This window comes from Myxine glutinosa, chromosome 11 (assembly GCF_964187855.1).
Source record: "Myxine glutinosa chromosome 11, kmMyxGlut1.1, whole genome shotgun sequence".
Lineage (NCBI taxonomy): Eukaryota > Metazoa > Chordata > Myxini > Myxiniformes > Myxinidae > Myxine > Myxine glutinosa.
In genome coordinates, this window is record NC_136271.1 from 46,097,877 (window position 1) to 46,121,305 (window position 23,429).

A 23,429-nucleotide genomic window follows, 5' to 3' on the forward strand; every position below is an offset into this window, starting at 1 on the left:
TTAATGAAAAAGACAAAACTAGAATATATTGGTTGGATAAGTGTCCATCTTGTTTAACATACAGAAGAAGAATATGTTTCAATGTAAAGCGGAGGTGGAAGGGCTTTGCACTCTCAGATGCTTTCTAGTTCATTATATTTGATGGTCCATCAGTGGATAATTTACACTCTTTTGGTGAATTAATCCAGGTAATGCTTCCCCACCTTTTGCCATGTATTCACTGCTTCACAGGAGGAAAAAGAGGTCAAGGATGAGGGGAAGACCTTGGAAGATGATACAAAAGAGGAGGCTTTAAAGGTGACAGAGAAAGATGTTCATGATGAAAAGCAAGTCAGGACCGAAACAGAATCGAAAGGGGAGGGTGAGAATGAAGATGATAAGGAAAAGGAAGAGAAAGAGGACGCGGATCAGTTGGATGAAGAAACAAGGAAAAAAGACGAGGCGTTACAAGTGGAGCTGCAGGTCCTCATTTCTGAGCATGCTGCCGAGCTGAGCGGGGACTCGGCCGACTCGACGGCCGCGAGGCGGAGACGACGTGACAGGAAAGATGGGGTATGTTTAATTGACTCATTGGAATGTACTACGTTTTGGCTGGTGAAAGTAAAGAGAACAAATGTCTCATAATATTTATTTATATACCTATATAAATTATTTTTGTTTGCTTGTTTATGCAGCAGCATGAAAACGAATATTATACTATCAACAATGGATGGACCCCCCACTCCCCTGCTCCCCTCCACCCCCCTCCCCCCACCATCATCCCTCAAGTTAGATTAATTTTATGAATGTGACTTGGTTGAGTAAATCTGAATTGTTTTGCACCTTTATTTCTCACAAATTTTTTTTTTAATGAATATTCACCATGAACGATCATTTTTGGTGTTTAAATGCTAAAATCATACGCATGCAATGAATGACCTCCTAAATATCAAATGATGTTTGAATCAAAATACAGTACATGTTGTATGACATATGTTCCAGAATTGATAAATTGAAAAGGAATATGTGAACTGAACTATACTTGTGAACCACACCTGTGAATCACACCTGTGAATCACACCTGTATAAAAATGTTCGAATGTTTCTTGATTGATGACCTTTTAGTGGTAAATGACAAGTGTTTACATTGTTGTGAAGTTCACTTTCACTGATGCATTACAAATGGGTGAATTTCATCCAAATGTTGCTTCCTCTGATGGTTAAACTATGGCTGCTTGCGGTAGGAAATCCTTTTTGAGTCATTAAATTGGTGTGAAAATGGAATGACTAAATGGTTTAAAGTTTGCATTTATATTGGATAATTCTGAGAAATGAAGCAAGACATTATATGGCCTTTGTCATTTGGCTTAACAAAAATAAAACAAACATTTGATTAAATAAAACAAACCAGGCTTTAGAGCATAGGGGACAATGGACTGAGGGACAGGATTAGGGCAGGATATGTTGTTCTTCATCCTTCTTGTCTCTGTCTTTATCTTGGTATTTGTTTGTCAGTTTGTGCCCACATGTATTATAATGGAGGAATTCATAATTATGAATTCATATTATTCTTCATAATTATGAAGAACTAGTCTATCTGGTGAAGGCTAGTGTCTATCTGCATCGACGGACAGGTAGAAGAGTGGGTGAATTTAATAGGACGTTTATTGAGGTGTGCTAACCGCCCTAGGGTGAAAGGAGAAGCTGACGTTTCTGGTGTTGATCCTCTTCTGCACTGATGTAGGGTTAACACCCAAAACAACAGTGTCTCCTTTCTTCCCATGGTGGTTAACATACATCGATCAACATCCTATTGATTCCATCCTCGTGTCTTATTATTCTTCCTCTGTCTGTGTCTTACTTACCCTTCCTCTGTCTGTCTGTCTTTTACCCTTCCTCTGTCTGTCTGTCTTTAACCCTTCCTCTGTCGGTCTGTCTTTTACCCTTCCTTTGTCTGTCTGTCTTTTACCCTTCTGTCTCTGTCTGTCTTTTACCCTTCTGTCTCTGTCTGTCTATTATTGACAAATTGAATCACCACATCTCAGTCTGTCACACAATCAATCATATTCTCTTGAATCCACATTAGTTGATATTTATTCATTCGAAGATTAAGGTGTATGATTGTACAAACATGTATCTGCAATTTGCTTGGTTTGAACCGATTAATGTTTTGGAGGCTGATGGAATACTCCGTATTTCTTCTGGATAGCATTTGATATGTGTTTATCATAAAATGTTTGCTGTACTTTGTCTCATCCTTTATCTCAGGATAAACAAAGGAGATCTTTAAATGTGCATCCAGGATGAGTATATCGGGAGAGAACAGGGATATCGGGAGATCTGTGGAAGGGAGAGGGTGGAGGGGGGAGGAGGTTGGGGTGGATGAGGGGAGAGGTACACAATGTAAAAGGTTGGAAGCTTTTTTTTAAATTTTCCAGCCAACAAGGATGAAATTGAAAATTGAAAAAAAGAAAAAATTGAAAGAAAAAAAAAATGAAAAGAAATTCCATTTCCTTGTAGTTTTTACTCACAACTTAGTGGGGTTTAGCCTGACCCATTCACGAAGGGACTTTAAAGGCTATTATAATCGGTGTCTGTATGTGTCCACACACAGATTAACTTCAATATAGCACATCTGAGCGGCCTACCTTAATATCGTGGTCCTTGGAACAGTTGGACAAATCCTAATACTGTTATGTATTCACCCCTCTTTGTTTGTCTGTCTGTCTGTCTGTCTGAGAGCAGGATATCTCCAAAAGTTATGCATGGATTTGGATGTAACTTGGTGGACATGTTGTGTGTGTGACACGGACTAATTTACTAGATTTTGGTGAAGATCTGAATACGAGAAAATGTTTCTGAAAAGATTCTTCATCATTCAGTGATGGGGCCAAAAATGATATTGTCCTGTCCTTGCCCGATGAAGACCTGCTTCAGACGAACAGCCAAAACAAGCTTTAACTATGAGGCGTATTTTTAACCGTGGCGGGATTGTCTTTGGCGCTCGCGGGAAAGGCCCGAAGCCTTATTTGATCGAGAACACATGGGGCACCCACAGAATAAAGAAATGAACCAGGACAGAAAGTAAAATTCAACAAATATAAATGTATTTTCAGTACTGTAAAAGACAATGAAAGGTGAGGTAAACTAAAATTCCTAGCTTGAGGATCCTCCACTCCGACTCAGATACGAACAAGGGAATGATAAAAGAAAATTTTAAAAGCGCTTATAATCGGCCGGCACTCAGCTTTGTTTTTGTACGTACAAGGATGCTTGGGCATCTAGTGGTCGTTGAGCGGGTCCCGTAGGTCGGCAAATGTCCCGAGCGTCAATGGGATCAAGATGGCGCCAGTCGCTCCTTCGCTGTGCCACAAACATGGGACAATCCATGCAGACGGTCTCCTTTTGCTCTCCACTCCGCCCGATACGCCACGAGCTCCCCGAACCGTCACTTTATTACTCCTCTTTGACCGCCGCGCCAATCTCCTCCTGGATAGTGCCAACAGTTTACAAAGGCTCCGAAATCACCCCATTAGCACACACGGGCATAAAAACGCAGCCGTTCCCTCACGCAAAGCCAGAACCAGGACAGAAGAATGCGACCGCCTCCAACAAACGCCAGCACAAAGAGACCAAGATGGCGAGATGGCTTCTTTTCCCTTCAGCTCTCGAATGTTCGATGCTGACGTCATACTCTGTCCAATCAACAAGCTCTGTTCATCACTCCATGGCTTCTTAACCAGTCACGAAGCTCGGGGCGTGGTTTCCCCGTCACGAGTCGCCAGGGGGCGGAGTTTAGTCTCTGCTCGGGAATGTTTGGATTACGTCGGGGTTTACTTGTCGATCGGCAAATGCTGTTTGTGTTGGCCCAGGTGGCGTTGTCAGTGAATGAGTCCATTGCCTGGCCGGCTGAGTTTTATAAGAACATTAGGGAAAAATCACAGGGAGGCAATACATTCTGGGGATTATTAACCATAAGCCCTATAATTGGCACAAAACCACCCTCCTTATGGCGACATGCAAAGACTTTTAACGTGAACATTTACCCTGCTTATGTACATCGTGATGGGTTTCCTCTTCTTCGCGTCACACGATCCGCACTAAAACCTACACATTCTGAACTTTAAGGTATTTCTTGCCTACCCCCACAAACGTAACAATATATAACATGATATCTCAAAAGATGCATTGGTGATATAGTGGAGAGGGGCATCAATCAGATTTGGGAAAGTGTAGATCCCTTAATAAATTGGGTTAAAATTGGCAGATCCAGTTTTTAGTAAGGCCTTCCCTGGAATATTGTGTATGGTTTTGGTTTCCACATCTGAGAAAGGACCTAGCTGCCAAATAGAGGGTTCGGCATAGAGCGAGTACAGGATGTATGATAAGTCAATACCCAATTTTAAATTGTTGTAGCAGCTTCATTGTCCCCCGTCGCACCACGGAGCGAAAGGGGGACTATGGTTTTCCCCTCCGTCCGTCCGTCTGTCCGTCCGTCTGTCCGTCCGTGTGTGCGTACGTGCGTGCGTAAGCGAAGGACCGCATTCAAATTTGGTGTGCGGGTGCAACCCACGTCAAAATCCAAGATGGCCGCCACCATGTATGTCTGACGCCATGTATGTCTGAACCTTGTGAGCGGAATATCTTGAAAAATAAGCGAAGTACCAACTTCTAATCTGGTGTGTGGGTGTATCTAGGCATAAGGAAGAACCGTATTGAAAATTGGGTCACCACGTCAAAATCCAAGATGGCCGCCGCCATGTATGTCTGAACCTTGTGAGCGGAATATCTTGAAAAATAAGCGAAGTACCAACTTCTAATCTAGTGTGTGGGTGTATCTAGGCATAAGGAAGAACACTATTGAAAATTGGGTCACCACGTCAACATCCAAGATGGCCGCCGCCATGTATGTCTGAACCTTGTGAGCGGAATATCTTGAAAAATAAGCGAAGTACCAACTTCTGATCTGGTGTGTGGGTGTATCTTGGCATAAGGAAGAAAGCTATTGAAAATTGGGTCGCCACGTCAAAATCCAAGATGGCCGCCTTGCGTCTTCCACTTTGTCAACTCGCATCACTTCACCGACGGGGGACCTCGGCGTAACGCTTGTTTATGAACCAATTTTAATGAAACAAAATGTAAATGATAGTGTACAACCGTTTTAGGATGAACTGGTTCAAAAAACCTTGATGAACTGGAGGAGAGAAGAATCAATGTTCTCACCAACGTTCCTGAAAATGTGTTGCGATCAGCAGTAGTGAATATGCCATTCCGATGAAGGAAATCTGTTGATAGTGCTGGAGCATATGTGGAGGTTTAAAGAGTTGTGCATAAAACCTCTTTGGACACTTTCATTTACAGTTTGCTTCATTAAAATCGGTTCATAAATAAAACTTTTACAACAATTATAAATTAGGTATTGACCAGACTGAACTATGACGAGTGGCTGAGGGAGATGGACTTGATACATTATAAAGGAGGAGATTGAGGGGATTTGATTTAAAAAATGCTTAAGAAAATGAAGTGTAGAGCCAAAATGTATGCACAAGTTCTTAAGCAGAATGGACAGTGAGGGAGTGAGTATTGGAGTAAGGTAGGAATCTCCCATCCAGAGTAGATAATGCATCGACTTAATGGCAGCAGAAAAAGTGGATAGGTTATAAACTAGAATTAGATAAATTCCTCAAAACGTTTGGAAGGTGGACATTGGCATAACTGGTGGGTAGCTTGATATGGGATCAGTTTATTATTACAGGTTTTGACATGCATTGCTTTAGTCACGTTAGGATCTTTAACCATTTTTATTTTAGTGCAGACCCGTTTTCGGGAGCTTCTTGGTCACTGTGCGCCAACATTTCAGCTATAGAAAGTGAAACATACATTGCTCTTTATCAAATACCATTTTACTCGTGAAATTGGTATCGAAGCTTCGGAAAATCATCAGCTAACAGTGTGCTCATGCAAGGTCGGAATCTCAAACGATGCATTGCCTTGGGGACAGTTTCTTTAGTTTATAGCAGCTGTCTATCTTTCATTTGTCATGCTGTTTATTGTTTTGGGATTGAATTTTCACAATCCAAAAATGTATCTCCTCTGCTTATATCATATTGTAGGACTTGGAAGCTATGGGCCTTGAAGATGAGAAGAAGGACTTGATTACGAGAGAGATCAGCAAGTTCCGTGACACACACAAGGTAGTTATCTTGTCCTGTGGTTAGTTTTATGTAATTTCCATGAATGTGAGGACGTAGAGTGACAAATAAGTTATTGGATTTGAAAAATTTGTTTTGTGGTTGTCATTTTCGTTTTGTTTAAATATTGTCTGATTTAGAATTTATTAAATTTATTGAGTATAATCGTATCTTGGAATGTACCACTCTGTTAAAGGATTTGTAGTTTACACTCAAAGGAGCTCCATTGCTGACAAACAGGATAACAGGATTTCATCAGTGGATTATTTGCCCCCATTGGATTTAGTCCGAAATGGGGACTTTTATGGATTGGATTTTGTTTTGTAATCTGACCAAAGATGACCAAATGACGGCCTATAACTCCGTACTGCAGAATTACTAAAATCATGGGGGCTATGACATTTTATGTCTTTTTCTTCTTGTTTATTTGGTGGGTTTTGCTGGCTTTGAACAGTGCACATCATCTCTTTAAGAATGGATCTCTTCTTCCTGTGACAATTTCGAGCAGAAGCTGGAGGAAGAAAAAGAACTAAGGGAGAAAGAGCGGCAGGTGGAACGTGAGGCTAAGGATCGGGATCGAGATCGAATCAGTGTGGAGGAGCATCACAAGGAACGCGAGTGTCCACAGCGTGCGACGAGTCGAGAGTTCAGCCCAGCCAGGTGCCATTTATACTGTTAGCTGACTTTTGCATTTGTCGACTGCTTAATGATAAAACGTGTTCATAAAATGCAGTTTTTGAAAAGTTTTGTTTTATCTGCTGAAATTGCTTTTAGAAGGCACTTTTTGAAATTGTTTTCATAAGGTGTCAATCAAGGCTTGAACATTTTCCATCAAAATGAATCACCTGGTTTGACGCTGTGATACAATGGATCAGTGGCCTGCTATCGGTGGCTTTGTTTGCACATGTACTTTTTATCTTCAATCAGGCAGCTGTTTTGTCTCGCCAAATAAGATGTTCCTAAAATTGGTTTCCAGGACTAGGTGATGTAAGCTGTTCAGTTATTGCATTGCCCTTTTCGTGTTGGCAATAATGGAAGGAATTGTGATCTTCAATTTTGCAACCTTCATTTTGAGGTCCTGTTCTACTCCAGTGAGACTTGTCTGTTCTATTTTGTTGCTCTTCAGTGATCGTAGTCATGAACGCAAAGTTAGCTCCCGGGAACGTGATGAGAGTGGTGAGGATCCGTATGAGCGTAAACGCCTAGCAAAAAGGCTCCGTGAGAAGGAGGTTTCCTACCAGGAGGTATGGTCTCTATCCTGCTTGTTACTTGTGTATCTATTTGCACAGTGCAATATTTGTATTGGTTAGGCCCGAAACATAATTTTGCTTTTGGTGATGCAAATGCTGCAAATTGAAATAAAATTGAAATAAAATAAAGATTTTAAAGATAAATTAAAGATTGAAATAAAAAAGTTTGTAAATGTAATTGCTTTAACCTGGCATGTAATCTTTCGGCATTCCTTTTGACATGCTTGTTCCCCTTGAATTAGTTTGCACTGTTAATCTTTTGATCCATCGACATATCAATATTTATTTACTCTTTTATTTATTAGTTATTTCTTTGCCTCGAGGCAAAGGCAAGCAAAATGACCATGTAAAATATGTACTTGTTTTCATTCAATGTTTATTCCTTACTTTTTTGAGCCTTTATATAATTCTTAAAAACAATGAGAAAGACCATCTTGGTGTTAGCTTTAGCCAGGAGCGTTCGGCCCATCACACAACTGGCTACATCACCACATCAGCATCTCTGCCTCTTGGTTGCAGAAAGTGGCCAGACAAAATTGCGCTGGATTAAATGCGCACAAGGATAACTCGTAAGCACCAAAATTCATTTCAAAAACATTTTAAAATCGCTGCCAGGTAAGTGCTGATTTTTGCATGCTTCTTCTTTGCTTTGTGCAGTAGTGTGCACGTACATTGGGGGTGTTTATTAAAAATGGGTGGTGTGCGTTTCGGGAAGGTGTGTGGTTGTGCTATCGCCGTTGCAGAGGTTAAAGGTCTGGGAAGCACGTGAGCGGAAGAAGGCAAAATCTTATGAAAAGGAAGACAAGAAAGAACGCCATCGAAGGAAAGAGATGGTAAAGTGTTGGCAATCTTTGCAAGTGCTTTTCTTCCTTTTTTGTTGTTCATAAAACAATGTTGCTTTTATATTAACGTAGATGTATGCTCTTGGGTAGGTGAAGGAAGCGAAGAGACTCCGTGTGTTCTTTGAAGAATACGACGATGCCAGAGATGATCCAAAGTATTTCCTGTGAGCATTGCCTTTGCCTTGTTTGTGTTAACCAAATACATTTGATAATGGTAAGCCTTTGGACAATGGGTTACAACTGCACATTGAAGAATCTTAATGCAACGTGACTATTATGTACTGTTGAACATTCTCAACAGATATGCATTGTGTGCCCTCTCAGTAAAGCGAATATTATATGGTGGCGGTGCTGTGATTGTGTTACAGGGGAACTGCACTGCAGAAGCGGCTGTGGGAACGCGAGCGTGAATCTGAGACAGACGAGCGAGATCGCTGGCGGGAGCGGGATGAACTGGAGGAGCTGCGATTGCGTTTGGTGGAGCAGGGACACCCTGACCCAAACAAAGAACTACTTCGGGTACATCTCCTTTGTGTGCTTGTACATTCCTTTTCATTATCATTCCATTTCATCATGTGGTCTTTCCGAGGTAAAATTATTCCTTCCTCCAGGAAGGGTAATGGTTTGTGCCCTTCCCAACTAGCCAGTTTGTAATGATCGTGAAATGTGCCAAAATCCCAACAAAGGCATTTAGACGTTAAGCACACCAGGAACCAGACTTTTCTTCAAATTGATACATCATGTAATTTACTAGCACTGTACAGCCAGGTGGTGTTCAGTGATTCTGGGGCCCTGGAAAAACGTCAAGGATGGGTCCCCACACCCCCCTTATTCCGACCAAACCCACTCTGAACATGAATAAATGCCCAATTTCACAACTAGTGGGCCCTTTGGTCCATTGGACCAAATTTTAATTGGTCTTCACAGCCTTGTATCATACCTGCCTGCTGTACTGCTTGAGCATAAGCTTACCTTTCAGCAATGGCCAGGGCAGAGGGGGGGAAGGGAGCGGGGGATTATTTGTTTGTCATTATTATTGCCAAATTAAGTGACACGACCATTATTTTTGTTTTTAATATTATTTTAGTATTGACCAACATATGCTTTGCAACATTGTTTTTATGTTTTTTGTTATTTATTTATTTTGTAATTTGAATGTGATGTCGTGGAAGGACCTACAGTCACGTGAAAAAGTAAGTACACCCCGTGTAAAGTTTTGACTTTTTCAACATATTTCAACATACAGCTATTTGATCTTCATTTCAACAATATGGATAGATAAAGGTGATATAATATAACAAATATCATGAAACATTTACATTTTGTAGTCCATTGTATAATTTAAATAAACATAAATGCAAATTTCGCATGTGGAAAAAGTAAGTACACCCCTCCATGTATCACTACTTCAAATACCTAAAATTAGAATCAGGTGCACCAGCTCAGGTGCAAATGATTAGAACATCGTTGGAGAGGACACCCGGTGTGTACCATGGTTAGAATAGGTACACCGTATCCCTGCGTGTCTTAAGAGGGGACTAAGAGGGTTGGCGTCAGGAAGGGCATCCGGCCATAAAAACATTGCCTCAAAAAGAGAACCATGACAATTACCACGACATACAGTCACGTGAAAAAGTAAGTACACCCCATGTAAAGTTTTGACTTTTTCAACATATTTCAACATACAGCTATTTGATCTTCATTTCAACAATATTGATAGATAAAGGTGATATAATATAACAAATATCATGAAACATTTACATTTTGTAGTCCATTGTATAATTTAAATAAACATAAATGCAAATTTCACATGTGGAAAAAGTAAGTACACCCTTGGCTCTAATAAGTGGTATTGCCCCTTTTGGCAGAAACAACCTCAAGGAGGTGTTTCTTATAACTGTCTACCAGTCTGACATCGACTGGGAGAAATTTGTGCCCACTCCTCCATGCAGAATTCTTTCAGCTGTGCAATGTTTGAGGGGTTTCTTGCATGCACAGCTCGTTTCAAATCCCCCCACAACATCACGATGGGATTTAGATCCGGGCTTTGATTTGTAGACTTGTCATGCTTTGACTTGTCATGTTGCCTGGTGTTGGCTTAGCGGTTAGTGTGCCGGCTTGGGATCCCAGGATCCTGGGTTCGAATCCCGGTCGATCGCTGAATTAACGCCAGGGGGGTTGACTCAGCCTGTCATCCTTCCGAGGTCGGCAAATTGAGTACCAGCTTGCTGGGATGAATGATCCCGGTGTGTACCCCGGTTTAGAATAGGTACACCGTATCCCTGCGCATCGTAAGAGGCGACCATGGGTTGGCATCAGGAAGGGCATCCGGCCATAAAAACATTGCCTCAAACAGGGAACCATGATTGTCATGGGGCCCGCAAGGCTAACCCCCGCTGCAGCGGGGAAAATGGCCTTAAAACGATCATTCATTCATTCATTCTTTGACTTGGCCATTCCAGAACCCTCCATTTCTTTCTTTTCAGCCATTCCTTGGTGGATTTACTGGTATGTTTAGGGTCATTGTCATGTTGCAAGGTCCACCTTCGGTTGAGCTTCAACTTTCTGACAGATGGCCTCACATTATCCTCAAGCACCCTCTGGTACAATGAAGAATTCATCGTGGATTCTCTGATGGTGAGCTGCCCAGGCCCTGATGCAGCAAAGCTGCCCCCAAACCATAATATTTCCACCACCATGCTTTCCAGTTGGTATCAGGTTCTTGTGGTCAAATGCTGTCTTTGTTTTCGCCAAACATGTCTTCTGGTACTGTGGCCAAATAGCTCTACCTTTGACTCATCTGTCCAGAACATATTGTTCCAGAAGTGCTGGCCTTTGCCTCAGTGTTCATTGGCAAACTTTAGTCTTGCCCTGATGTTGTTTCTGGACAGCAAAGGTTTCCTCCTGGCACACCTCCCATAAAAAAACCAAAAAAAAAACCACCTCTAGAGGCCATTTTCCCCCGCAAAGCGGGGGTTGGCCTTTTTCGGGCACCGTGGTTGTTGTTGTTTTTGTTGGTCCCCTTTTTGAAGCAATGTTTTACGGCCGGATGCCCTTCCTGCCGCCAACCCTTTTTGTCGCCTTTTACGACAAACAGGGAATTACCAGTGAACTGGTACTCAATTTGCCGACCTCGGAAGGATGACAGGCTGAGTCAACCCCTCTGGCGTTAATTCAGCGATCGACCAGGATTCGAACCCAGGATCCAAGGATCCTAAGCTGGCACCCTAGCCGCTAGCCCAACACCAGGGATACAATGATACCTCCCATGTAGATCAAATTTGTGCAGCCTCTTTCTAATGGTAGACTCGTGCACTTTGACATCAACAGTGGCAAGAGCTACCTAAAGCTACCTGATGACATTCTGGGGTTCTTAGAGACTTCTTTCAGCATCTTGCGGTCTGCTCTCGGGTTGAACTTGCTGGGGCGGCCTGGCCTAAACAAGTTGGCAGTTGTTTGGAATCTTCTCCACTTGCAGATGATCTTCCGGACAGTCGAATGGTTGATTTCAAATTGTTTGGAGATCTTTTTAAATCCCTTCCCAGACTCGAAGGCATCTATAACCTTCTTTCTGAAAGCCTCAGAGAGCTCTTTTGATCTCAGCATGGTGACGCCGCACACTTCAACAACAAAGAGCAAACCAAACTAAATGTCTGAGGTTTAAATAAGACAGGTTCTTCCAAGATCCTCTCCAACGATGTTCTAATCATTGGCACCTGAGCTGGTGCACCTGATTCTAATTTTAAGTATTTGAAGTAGTGATAAATTAAGGGGTGTACTTACTTTTTCCACATGCGAAATTTGCATTTATGTTTATTTAAATTATACAATGGACTACAAAATGTAAATGTTTCATGATATTTGTTATATTATATCACCTTTATCTATCAATATTGTTGAAATGAAGATCAAATAGCTGTATGTTGAAATATGTTGAAAAAGTCAAAACTTTACATGGGGGTGCACTTACTTTTTCACGTGACTGTATGAGCAGGGTACAGCCCGAAGTGGAGATCAGTTTCTGAGGTTTGGGACGTGGAATGTAGGGACAATGACAGGGAGATCAGGTGAAGTGGTGGAAGTATTGGTCAGAAGAGGAGTGGACATATGTTGTGTGCAAGAGAAGAGATGGAAGGGAAGTGGTGTGAGAATGGTGAAGGGTAGGCAGGGACAGAAATACAAGTTTGTGTGGCAAGGGTGCCCGGAGGGCGTGAATGGTGTTGGTGTCCTGTTTTCTGAGGAGTTTGTAGACAGTGTGGTGAGTGTGACTAGAGTGAGTGATAGGTTGATGATGGTGAAAATGATGATTGGAAAGCTCTTGGTGAACGTTATCTCAGGATATGCTCCGCAGGTCGGTCGGAGCGATGAAGAGAAGGACAAGTTCTGGTGTGCAATAGAGAAGCTGTTGGAAAACATGAAAGATGAGGAAGTTGTTGTGGTAGGAGGAGACCTAAATGGATATGTGGGAAGGAGTATGGATGGTTTTGAGGGAGTTCATGGGGGTTAAGGATATGGTGTGAGAAATGGAGAAGGTGAAAGGATTTTGGAGTTTGCTGATGGAGCTGATTTGTTGATTTGTAATACTCAGTTCCAGAAAGGGGATAATAAGCTTGTTACATGCATGTCAGGTGGGTCGACGACAACCGATGGCTACCTGATGGTGCGTAGGCGAGATAGGGGGCACCTCCGGGACACAAAGGTGATCCCGGGGGAGGAGGCTGTTTCACAGCACCACTTGGTTGTCTGCGACATAAGGGTGAAAGATGCGAGGAGAGCTCGGCGGGTGAAGTATCAACTGAGAGTGGAGGTTGAAAGAGGTGACAGTAAGGGAGGCATTAAAAGAGAGGGTGAGTAGGGTAGAGGATGATGTGGTTGAGCTTGAACGTGGTTGGATGTCAATGAAAGATAGTCTGTTGGGAGCCGTTTGTGAGGTTTGTGGATGGACAAAAGGACCACCGAGGCACTCGGAAACATGGTGGTGGGATGATGAAGTTGGAAAGAGGATTGACGAGAAGAGGAAGAAGTTCAAGGAGTGGCAGAAGGCGAAGGGTACGGGAGCAGAAAAAGCAGAGCATGAAAGTTATAAGGCAGCCAAGAAGGCTGCAAAGAAAGAGGTAGCAAAGGCGTAGGAGGCATGAAGGAAAATGTTCAGAGAACGCTTAGATTTGGAAGAGGGCCAGAGAGCGGTACTCAGGATTGCAAAGCAGATAGCGAAAGAGAAGTGTGATATGATGGGGGTGAGTTGCTTGAAGGATGAAGTGGGACAAATCGTTGTGGACCCAGATGGAATTAAAGGAAGATGGAAAAGATATACGGAAATGCTGTTGAATACAGAGAATGAATGGGATGGCAACATAGAGAGTAACCCAGTTTTAGGACCGGCAGAGAAGATAACTGAGAAGGAAGTTGAGGAGGCGATAAAAGCAATGAAGAGTAGAAAAGCGGGAGGGCCGACGGGAGTTGTGGGAGATATGTTGAAGGCAGCAGGAAGTTGGGGTGTAAAGAGAATGACAGAGATCTGTAATCTGGTGGTGAAAGAAGGCCACATTCCAGTGAATTGGGAACTGAGTACCCTTCGTCCCTCTATACAAGGGGAAAGGTGACCCTCTGGAGTGTGGCTCGTACCGAGCGATAAAGTTATTGGAGCATGGAATGAAGGTATTGGAAAGGGTGTTGGAGAGGAGGGTAAGGAAGAAGGTGAAGATCGACGAAATGCAGTTTGGATTTATGCCAGGAAGAGGAACGACAGACGCGCTCTTTATTGTGAGGCAGTTGCAGGAGAAGTACATGGAGAAGAGGAAGAAGTTGTTTCTTGGGTTTGTTGATCTGGAGAAAGCATTCGATAGGGTTCCATGCGAAGTATTGACATGGGCATTGAGGAAGTTAGAAGTGGAGGAATGGTTGATCAGAGTCGTGATGGCAATGTACAAAAGAGCGCGCACAGCTGTAAGGACGAAGGACGGGAACAGTGGTGAGTTTGAGGTGAAGGTGGGAGTGCATCAGGGGTCGGTACTAAGTCCACTACTATTTGTAACTGTGATGGAGGTGCTGGCTCAGAACGTAAAGGAGGGTTTACCATGGGTGTTGTTGTATGCAGATGATCTGGTGTTGATTGCGGAAAGTATGGATGGACTGAAGGAAAAGATGAACAAGTGGAAGGAATGTATGGAGACAAAAGGTCTGAAGGTGAATATAGGAAAGACGAAGGTGATGGCAAGTGGTAACGCATGTGGTGAGCTGGAAAGAACTGGGAAGTGGCCATGTGCTGTGTGCAGGAAGGGTGTCGGAGTGAACTCCGTACAATGTGCGCTGAGTGGTTTCATCAAAAATGTAGTGGTCTGAGAGGGTCATTAACCAGTGTGGCAGCTACATTCAAATGTAAGGTGTGCACAGAGGGAGCTGCAGATGGAGGAAATGTTGAGTTGGATCTTGGAGACGGCATGAAGCTGGAAGGTGTGAAAACTTTTTGCTACTTCGAAGACATGCTGAATGGAGAAGGTGGATCAGACTCGGCAACGGTTGCTGGAGTGAGATGTGCATGGAAGAAGTTTAGGGAACTGAGTGGCGTGTTGATGAGGAGGGGAGTGTCGTTGAAGCTGAAGGGAAAGGTGTATGCTGCATGTGTGAGAAGTGTTATGATTTATGGGAGCGAGACATGGGTCATGAATGTAGAGCAGCAACGAAGGCTGGAAAGGGTGGAAATGCGAATGGTTCGGTGGATGTGCGGAGTATCGTTGAGAGAGAGGAAGACAAATGATGAATTGCGAAAGATGATAGGAATAGAGCCTGTGATGGATGCTGTGAAGAGGAACAGGTTGAGATGGTTTGGTCATGTGTTGAGGAAGGATGAAAGTGACTGGTTGAGAAGAGTGATGGAAATGAATGTAAAAGGAAGTAGAGGACGGGGAAGACCGAGAAAGACTTGGCTAAAGATGGTGGAAGAAGAAATGCGGGCAAGGGGGTTAACAAGGAGAGATGCAGAAAATAGGGCAGAATGGAGAAGATTGTCATGGGGACCGCAAGGCTAACCCCCGCTCTAGCAGGGAAAATGGCCTTAAAATGCATGTTGTTGTTTGTTGTATCGTTGGAGAGGACCTTGGAGGAACCTGTCTTATTTAAACCTCAGACATTTAGTTTGGTTTGCTCTTTGTTGTTGAAGTGTGTGGCGTCACCATGCCTAGATCAAAAGAGCTCTCAGAGGCCTTCACAAAGAATGTTATAGATGCCTATGAGTCTGGGAAGGGATTTTTAAAGATCTCCAAACAATTTGAAATAAATCATTCGACTGTCCGGAAGATCATCTCCAAGTGGAGAAGATTCCAAACAACTGCCAACTTGATCAGGCCAGGCCTCCCCAGCAAGTTCAGCCCGAGAGCAGACCGCAAGATGCTGAAAGAGGTCTCTAAGAACCCCAGAATGTCATCACTGGACCTACAGGTAGCTCTTGCCACTGTTTATGTCAAAATGCACGAGTCTACCATTAGAAAGAGGCTGCACAAGTTTGATCTACATGGGAGGTGTGCCAGGAGGAAACCTTTGCTGTCCAGAAAGAACATCAGGGCAAGACTAAAGTTTGCCAATGAACACCTCGGCAAAGACCAGCACTTCTGGAACAATGTGCTCTGGACAGATGAGTCAAGGGTGGAGCTATTTGGCCACAGTTGCAGAATACATGTTTGGCGAAAATCAAAGACAGCATTTGACCACAAGAACTTGATACCAACTGTAAAGCATGGTGGTGGAAATATTATTGTTTGGGGCAGCTTTGCTGCATCAGGGCCTGGGCAGCTCACCATCATAGAATCCACTATGAATTCTTCGTTGTACCAGAGGGTGCCTGAGGATAATGCGAGGCCATCTGTCGGAAAGTTGAAGCTCAACCGAAGGTGGACCTTGCAACATGACAATGACCCTAAACATACCAGTAAATCCACCAAGGAATGGCTGAAAAGAAAGAAATGGAGGGTTCTGGAATGGCCAATCAAAGCTCGGATCTAAATCCCATCGAGATGTTGTGGGGGGATTTGAAACGACCTGTGCATGCAAGAAACCCCTCAAACACCGCACAGCTGAAATAATTCTGCATGGAGGAGTGGGCAAAAATTTCTCCCAGTCAATGTCAGAGACTGGTAGACAGTTATAAGAAACGCCTACTTGAGGTTGTTTCTGCCAAAGGGGGAAATACCACCTTTTAGAGCCAAGGGTGTACTTACTTTTTCCACATGCGAAATTTGCATTTATGTTCATTTAAATTATACAATGGACGACAAAATGTAAATGTTTCATGATATTTGTGATATTATATCACAGGGGTTGCAAAACCCTGTGATATAATATCAGGAAGGGAGGGCATCCGGCCATAAAAACATTGCCTCAAACAGGGAACCATGATTGTCATGGGACCCGCAAGGCTAACCCCCGCTTTAGCGGGGAAAATGGCCTTAAAACGATCATTCATTCATTCATTCATATCACCTTTATCTATCAATATTGTTGAAATGAAGATCAAATAGCTGTATGTTGAAATATGTTGAAAAAGTCAAAACTTTACATGGGGTGTACTTACTTTTTCACATGACTGTATAAAGCTGCTCTGTACACCTCACCATGGCGTGCATTTAAAGCATGGGAATTAATCTGGATTATTTGTAGTTGATTAGCTGAATCAACTCAGGAGATCATGATGATCATTTCGGTGTATCACTCCACATCTATCATTAACCCTGGTGTTGGGCTAGCGGCTAGGGTGCCTGCTTAGGATCCTAGAATCCTGGGTTCGAATCCCGGTCGATCGCTGAATTAACGCCAGGGGGGTTGACTCAGCCTGTCATCCTTCCGAGGTCGGCTAATTGAGTACCAGTTCACTGGTAAGTAATTCCCTGTTTGTCGTTAAAGGCGGCAAAAAGGGTTGGCGTCAGGAAGGGCATCCGGCCGTAAAACATTGCTTCAAAAAGGGGACCGAAAAACAACAACAACCACGGTTCCCGAAAAAGGCCAACCCCCGCTTTGCGGGGAAAAATGGCCTCTAAAGGAATGTACGTGTGTGTGTACTCCACATCTGAAAGCGCCAGTAGAATTCCACGAAAAAACACGACACACACACACACACACACACACACACACACACACACACACACACACACACACACACACACACACACACACACACACACACACACACACACTCTGACACTGACACTGACACTGACACACACACACACTATCAGCAGATCCTTCCCCTGTCCCCTGACTGTGTGGACCTCAAACATCTGAGGCCTCCACTGCTACTTGCCAGATCTCTCAATCCAGGCTGCTCCAGATAACCAGACATCTACTTAACACGATCCTTCCTCATACAGGATGTCCCTGACTCCTTAGTGTCTCTCCCAGGCTGTTATATCCTCCAGTTTGATCGACTTGAACCCCTTCCTGGTCGGAAAGTCGCACTGTGCATCAAGAACTCCATTTCTCACTCTCTGTGTACTGCTCTTACACCTCCCAAATGCCAGGAGTATCTCTGCCTGTGACTTCCCCTCTCCTCCCACCTTATGTTTGTTTGTGTGTTGTGCTGTCCTCCAATCAGTAACGACTCCATCTACCTCTCTCTCTCAGATGAGATGGACCAACTTTAATTAACGCGTTGGTAGAGCGCATACCTTCACCGAGCTGAACAGATTATGTTTTGTATTCTACTACTGAGAAGCCAGATCTGGATCTGTGCCTGAAGCAAAATCTTGTCTTGTTTGTCTTGTCATCTAACCAACTCATCCACCTAGTTTTGTCCGTCCTCAACGTTTTAAAATATCAGGCTATACATCGTTTTTGGCCCTTTCACTAAATGGTGAAGAATCACTTATAATATAAAAAAAATAATCCGATAAAAGCTTATCTCACCAAAATCGAATTGATTCATCTTTGTCACACACCCAACCTGACGGCCGAATCCGTCCATAACTTTTTGAGATGCCCTGCTCTATATCATTTTTGGCCCTCTACCTCAATACAATGGTGAAGAATCACTTAAATCCTCGCAGCTGGATCTGAATCTGATTCTTCACCAAGATCTAATCATTTCTCCTTGTCACTTGCACAACCTCTCCACCAAATTTCGATAGGTGAAAACATAATACAAACAGACATAATACAATAATAAAATAACGTATCTGGTCCGGGGTACTTAGCTTGGATGAACTGGAAGGAAGAACTACTGATCAGACGTGTGTGTGCAGCAAAGCCAGAACCGCAAGCAAATTATCTAGTAGCTTGCTTTGCCATTTTGCCAAGCCTTGGCGATAGTATTATATACTTTTGGGGTCATCTTCGAAAGATGACCTTTTGAAAGATGGGGTCATCTTTGAAAGCTGGTATTTGGGACTAAATATCATATGACTCATTCAAATTTCATGCCACATTTCTCAATTTACAATGACGTTTTTCTTTTACAACAAAATCTTTGTTGAAAGTAGATTCATAAAAGTATTACTTTTGAATCCTTACTTTTCACCAGTCACACGTGAACTTGTAGAGCATCCTTTTGCTCTCAGTAGAGCATCCATTCTCAGAACTCAGTAGAGCATCCTTTTGACCTCAAAAATAATTAGTGGTTGAATTCAGTGACCTGACATGCAAATCGTCTTCAAAGTTTAAGTTAATCGGACGAAAATTGACAATTTTAGAAATCTGGCCTATGTTGACCTCAAAAATAGTTGGTGGTTGGTTTCAGTAAGCTGATATGAAAATCCTATTCAAATTTCAAGTCAATCGGATGAATATTGAGGATTTTAGAAAATTTAGAAAAGTGGTTGACCTTTGGCCTATGTTGACCTTGTGACCTATGTTGATCTCAAAAATGGTTGGTGGATGTGAGACATGTAAGCTAACTTCACATAAACCTAATAATTCTTAATCATTAAATTTGTTTGTGGACTTGACTTGATTTGATGGGCTTAAAATCAAATTTGTGTTGTTGTATTTCATGGCATCGTATAATAAACTTCTATCTTTTTATGACCTTTGGGATTGACAGTCAAGTTTTATCACCATTCTTTATGCTCCTTTAACCTTCAGATGCAGCAGGTCTCGCCATGCGAGGAAATAAAAGCGAGCACGTGTGACTCTGAGCTTTCTGCTTGGGATCCTGCACATGCATCCCCAAGCATGGAAAATGGGGAGATGGACGCTGGCGCACCCCAACCTAACTCTCACAGTCCCCCGGCACACTCTTGGGGTTCACGTCTCATCAACTCCGCGCCTTCTGTTTCCTCGTCGGCCGATGGCGGCAGCTCGCCTGTAGCCCTCCAGAATAATTCTCCACATAGGCTCACTGTGACTATCACCAACTCTCCTGAGCGGCAGAGCTTTGTTCCAGAACCAACCCTTGCTGGCCAGGATCTCAGCATCACGCTAAGTAAGTGTTGTTTTGTATTTATTTTTCCATTAGCTCAGAGTGAAACTTGAGCATATGTATGAGATAAACACTGAACCAATCGATGTATATTCATATATCTTGCACCATTAGAAATTTCTTCAATGATCTCTCGTGTAGAACTGACGTCATCAGATCTTGTGTAGGTTTGTTGTTAAGGCACTGGGTATAATCCCTACTCTTTCACCCTCGCCTCTTTTGTTTTGTATTTGCCTTCCCATTTAAGGGGTTTCCAACGGAAGCCCCCACCAACAACCTGTACTTCACTGGCCACCTGAGGTTGAGGTGGAGCACGCATCGGAATATCCGGTCGTAAGCAGTCCAGAGGAGCACAATGTGGATCACGTGACGCCGACGAAGGATGAGGAGGTCTCACCTGGTGAGATGCAAGTAGATGGACACGTTTGTGCAGAAATGGACGAAGAAGATGACTATGAGGTTGAAATCGATGAGGATGAGGATGACGAGGACGGGGAAAAATCGGAAGAACGACCTTCAAATATGGAAAAGCGACAGAGGGTCAAGACCCTTATTGAACAGATCCCAACAGGGAAGGCCGAGCTGTTTTCATACAAGATTGACTGGACAGCACTCAACAAGGTGAGCTAGTGGTTGTTTGCAAATTGAAATGGATGAGCTTGATGAAATCTGTAAGCTGTAAGCAAGCTTTCCATATCGTGCAATTAGCAATACTTTTACGTTTCGTTTCTTTGGTTCTGAGAACTGATTACTGCATGCACTGTCAACAATATGTACTTACCAGATGTGCCAGTGGAGAAAAAATACTTTCATTGATAAACTAAATCTACTTCGGAGGGAGGGGGATTGGGTGAGAAAAAATGAAAACAAAAATGTAATTGTAATAAGAAGGGCAATTTATTTAAAATCCATCGAGCCGTCTGCCCCTTCTGTGTTAAGATTGTCATGAACAAGGTTAAAGCTATGACTCTTATTCAATTGAGGTATCAACAAATCGAGAGTAGAAATTCACCAATTTACACAAGGCTTGTTCATGTGCTGAAAGAGCAATGTGACTCGATTGAACAACAGCAGATGACTGATCAACTTTGCTTCACTTAAAAAGCATTCTGGCAACAACACCATAAACAATATACTCAGCATCAGCATTGTGTTTGTATAATGCCGTAAAGGAAAATTTAAATCCCACCTTTTCTTCCAATGCATTGCATTCCTGAATACACTCTTTTTATAAAATATAACCTTTGACTTGTGAATTTAATACCAGTTCTTGGGCTGTGATGCACTTGCTCATGCTCTTTTGCTGCAGTAGTTACAGCAGCTTTGAGTCTGTAGGTACTAGAGCATTAAGGGAAACTATTTATTACCCCTGCCACCGAAGGTGGGCGGAGGTTGTTCTCCAGCCCTCTTTGTTTGTCTATCTGTCTGTGAGCAGGATATCTCAAAAAGTTATGGACATATTCAGATGAAACTTGGTGGACAGGTTGGATGTTTGACAAGGAAAAATTTATTCAGTTTTGGTGAAATACAGATCCGGATAGTATAATTTTCACCATTGAGAGAGGGGGCCAACACAATACAGTGGCTTGCAAAAGTATTTACCCCCTACAAAGTTTTCACATTTTGATGCCATCTGAGCTTATTTCATGATTCCTTCAAATCAAACTTAATAGAGTCTTCTCAAACTACTCCAAAGTGATAAAGCAAAAAAATGCAGATAAAATGTGAATAAGTTAGATTAACAGAGAAAATCAGATGATTCTCAGTTGCATAACTATTCAAACCCTTTGCCTAATTAACCCTAAACCACTTCAGGAGCAAATTATTTGTTTGAAAGGTTACAAAATAGGTGTAATATGTTTCACCTGTATGCAATCAGTGGTTTAACTTAAAATTTAAGCTCCCCCACTTAGCTAAGGAGTTTTAAGGTGCAACTCACTTGGTCAACCAACAATGTGCAAACATGAAAACCAAAGAGCTTTCCAAAGAAGTCAGACATAAAGTGGTGGAGAAGTATTGTTGGAAAGAGGGTTATAAGAAGATTTCAAAGTCACTCATTATCCCTTTGAGTACGGTGAAATCCATCATTAAGAAGTGGAAGATGTATCATGCCACCTAGACTCTACCCAAATCAGGTCACCCATCCAAACTCGGCAGCCGAGCAAGCAGAAAACTGGTTTGGGATGTCACTGTAAATATAACAATTTCTTTGAAAGATCTGTAACGCTCTATGTCTGAGTTGGGGGGGTCAGTGATCATCAATCAACAATACAGTATCCTGTTCCCTTCACAAAGGTGGCTTCCATGGACAAGTGGCAAGAAAGAAACCATTGCTGAAAAAGACGCATCTCAAAGCTTGTATGGAGTTTGTGAAAAAGCATCCAAATGATCATGCTGGCACATGGAGAAATGTTTTGTTGTCAGACGAGACAGAAATTGAACTTTTTGGAGTAAATTAAAAGTGTTACATCTGCCGCAAGCTTACAATGCACCTTACCCAGTTAACACCATCCCTTCTGTCAAGCATGGTGGTGGTGGCATCATGTTATGGGGCTACTTTTCATCAGCAGGGATTGGCAAGCTTGTCAGGATTGAAGTGACAATGGATGGTGCAAAAATAGAGGATAATCTTTGATTATAACCTGTCTCAGTCAGTCATGAATCTGAAACTGGGTAGAAGATTCACATTTCAGCAGGACAATAATCTGAAGCCCAAAGGTAAAGCCACACTGGAGTGGCAGAATAAAAAGAAAATAAATGTTCCTAAGTGGCCCAGTCAAAGTCCTAACTTGAACCCAATTGAACATTTTATGGCGTTGGCGAGACTTGAAGATTGCAGTCCATCGACGATCCCTCTCAAACATGGCAGAACTGGGGCAATTTTCACGTCAAGAATAAGCAAAGGTTTTGTCATTTCACTGTGCAAAGCTGGTAGAGACCTACTACCCAAAAAGACTCGTAGCAGTCATTGATGCAAAAGGTGCTTCCACCAAGTACTGACCGAAGGCAACTTTTACAACCAGTGAATTTTGGTTTGTACATGTTTTTTGTCGGTATTCCTGACATGTAACCTCCTTCAACTATAAAAGTCTTTCATTTTATCTCTTCAGTTGAAAAAATAAATTGAAAAAAAGTTCATCTCAAAAAATTGTTTCTACATAATTCGTATTTCATTGAAATGTGGCATTATTGGTATGGGATGAATACTTTTGCAGGCCACTGCATATAGCATATAGATATCTCAAAGTTAGGGACGGATTTGGATGAAATTTAGTGCACAGGTTGGATGTGTTACAAAGAAGAATAGACTCGATTCTGGTGAATATCCGGATCAGGATTCTATAATTTTTAGTGATTCTTCACAATTGCGAGGTGGGGCATGATATTTAAAAAAGTTGTGGATGAGTTATGACAAAACTTGGTGGATGAGTTGGTTAGGTGACAAAAACAAGCCAATTAGATTTTGGTTCAGATCCTAATGCAGATCTACCCTATCGGTGGGATACAAAATGTAAACTGTTCAGCCTGGCATCGGTATGTGCTCTACCATGTGCTGTTCTAGTTACATTATACGGGTGTTTCAAAAAGATGGACCCGATTTGAAATCGCTATATCTCTGCAACCACGAACCACCCACAAATGAAACTCTTACCACTTGAAAGGGCGGGGCATAGAGTTTCAAATGACCACCGCTAGATGCCTCTCCCAGCACACCAACAGCCTCTAGCCTCAGTCGTTCGCAAGATGGCGACCCCGCAACACA

General features: G+C 42.6%; 1 protein-coding gene across 2 annotated transcripts in view; it reads left to right on the forward strand.

The window, feature by feature from the left end:
• The window catches only part of LOC137436635 (RNA-binding protein 25), a 188,310-nt gene that overhangs the window by 112,532 nt on the left and 52,349 nt on the right, over window positions 1-23,429 (forward strand). For both annotated transcript variants that reach the window (XM_068130599.2, XM_068130598.2), the window contains 9 exons: window positions 232-552; window positions 6,093-6,173; window positions 6,679-6,830; window positions 7,297-7,414; window positions 8,164-8,253; window positions 8,353-8,426; window positions 8,631-8,781; window positions 19,330-19,669; window positions 19,914-20,287. In XM_068130599.2, the coding sequence (XP_067986700.2) occupies window positions 232-552; window positions 6,093-6,173; window positions 6,679-6,830; window positions 7,297-7,414; window positions 8,164-8,253; window positions 8,353-8,426; window positions 8,631-8,781; window positions 19,330-19,669; window positions 19,914-20,287 (1,701 nt within the window). The remainder of the gene's footprint in view (window positions 1-231; window positions 553-6,092; window positions 6,174-6,678; window positions 6,831-7,296; window positions 7,415-8,163; window positions 8,254-8,352; window positions 8,427-8,630; window positions 8,782-19,329; window positions 19,670-19,913; window positions 20,288-23,429) is intronic.